The sequence below is a fragment of the Benincasa hispida genome, unplaced genomic scaffold, assembly GCF_027475165.1.
Source record: "Benincasa hispida cultivar pf3 unplaced genomic scaffold, pf3_genome.v1.1 HicScf1370, whole genome shotgun sequence".
NCBI lineage: Eukaryota > Viridiplantae > Streptophyta > Magnoliopsida > Cucurbitales > Cucurbitaceae > Benincasa > Benincasa hispida.
Window position 1 is genome coordinate 1 of NW_028325710.1, and position 1309 is coordinate 1309.

The 1309-nt window shown below is 38.7% G+C and overlaps 1 protein-coding gene across 1 annotated transcript; it reads right to left on the reverse strand.

Moving 5' to 3' along the window:
• Positions 1 to 12: 12 nt before the first annotated feature.
• LOC150031234 (uncharacterized) lies at positions 13 to 1254 on the reverse strand. The gene is made up of 2 exons (XM_090309145.1): positions 760 to 1254; positions 13 to 652 (listed from the first exon to the last, which is right to left on the reverse strand). Exons 1-2 carry the CDS (start codon positions 874 to 876, stop codon positions 68 to 70), a joined length of 702 nt encoding a protein of 233 aa, XP_090165271.1. The 5' UTR covers positions 877 to 1254; the 3' UTR covers positions 13 to 67.
• Between the last annotated feature and the right edge of the window lie 55 nt (positions 1255 to 1309).

Genomic DNA, 1309 nt, shown 5'->3' on the forward strand with positions numbered 1-1309 from the left:
TTAGTATACAATATCTCATAGAAGTTTGATTGATTTAGATGGAATTGATGAAAAGTAAGCAAGATAATCAAGGTGGGTCGTCCGGAAAACTAAATCTGCTGCTTGTAGAATCGCCATCTCGGTTCTTGGACGGTTTTTTGAACTGATAAAGCTTCATGAACCAAGGATTGTTGTGATTTTCATAACCATTGTGCTTCAGGCTTTGTAAAGAACTTTGGATTTGATCGTTCAAACTCATTCTGTCAGCTGTTCCTATTTGCTTGCTCTTCATTCGTGAGTTTGGAGTCGGACAGGGTCGTTGTTTCGGTTCACTTTGTGATCGGACTTTTGCCCTTGAGGATTCTGTCTTGGCCATATAATTTGGATAGAAGAGATAGTCATCAGGCACAAAGTCTGAATGCCTGGGTTGATCCATGGAATACAAGGCTGTTTCAGCCGTTGGTTTGGACACTAAAATATAGTACTCGGACGTGTCTGGTTCTATGGAGACGGAGTGATTTTTGTGCTGATGCTGCCTCCTCGGGATCGAAAGATTTCGTCTACAATAAGCATTTGGTTCATTCTCTAGCTGTTCAATTTGAGAATGACTTATATGGCCACTCTTGGTCTTATATGGTCTCAAATCTTCATTGACATTCATGTTTAGTCTCTCCTAAATAAGAAAAGCCAAAAAACAAATAAACAAAGTGAAACGAGTACTCATAATTTTACCAAGCAAGTCAATAGAAACACTGCTATGAGATGAATCATGAAGTTTACTTTATACGCTTGTTTGAGATTGTCAATGAGATGCTTACGTCGCCTCCTTTCGAGAAGCTCTTCATCCTCCTCGAGCAGCTGGATCCGAGTCGCCCGAGCTCGAACTTGGATTGCCATCAAGGCTTGCAGGCTCTTTAGGGTAGCAGCTGTTTGTTTCCTCACCAGATGGCCTCTCACAAGTGCTTGTATCTTAACCAGTGCTCTTAAAGCATGCAATGCTTTCCTGGCCTAAAGCAACACAAGCAAATCACAACAAATGAAAACAGCACTCTTACATTTTGCGGCCAAGAAAACTTTACAAAAATGGCTGAATTTTCTTCTTCTTTTCTCTCCCTCATTTTATTCAATTAACTGATAAGTAAAAGCTCATACAACATCTTGATTTAGAGTAAGATAGCATAGTTTGTCTCCAACTTTTTATAGAAATGCATATGGTAAATCAAAATGTTACATCAACTTTCAAGTGTGATGACACGTCAATTTTCAATTATAACCAAGAAGGCAGTTAACTTAAAGATTAAACATCAATTATAACTAAGGAGGCAATTAA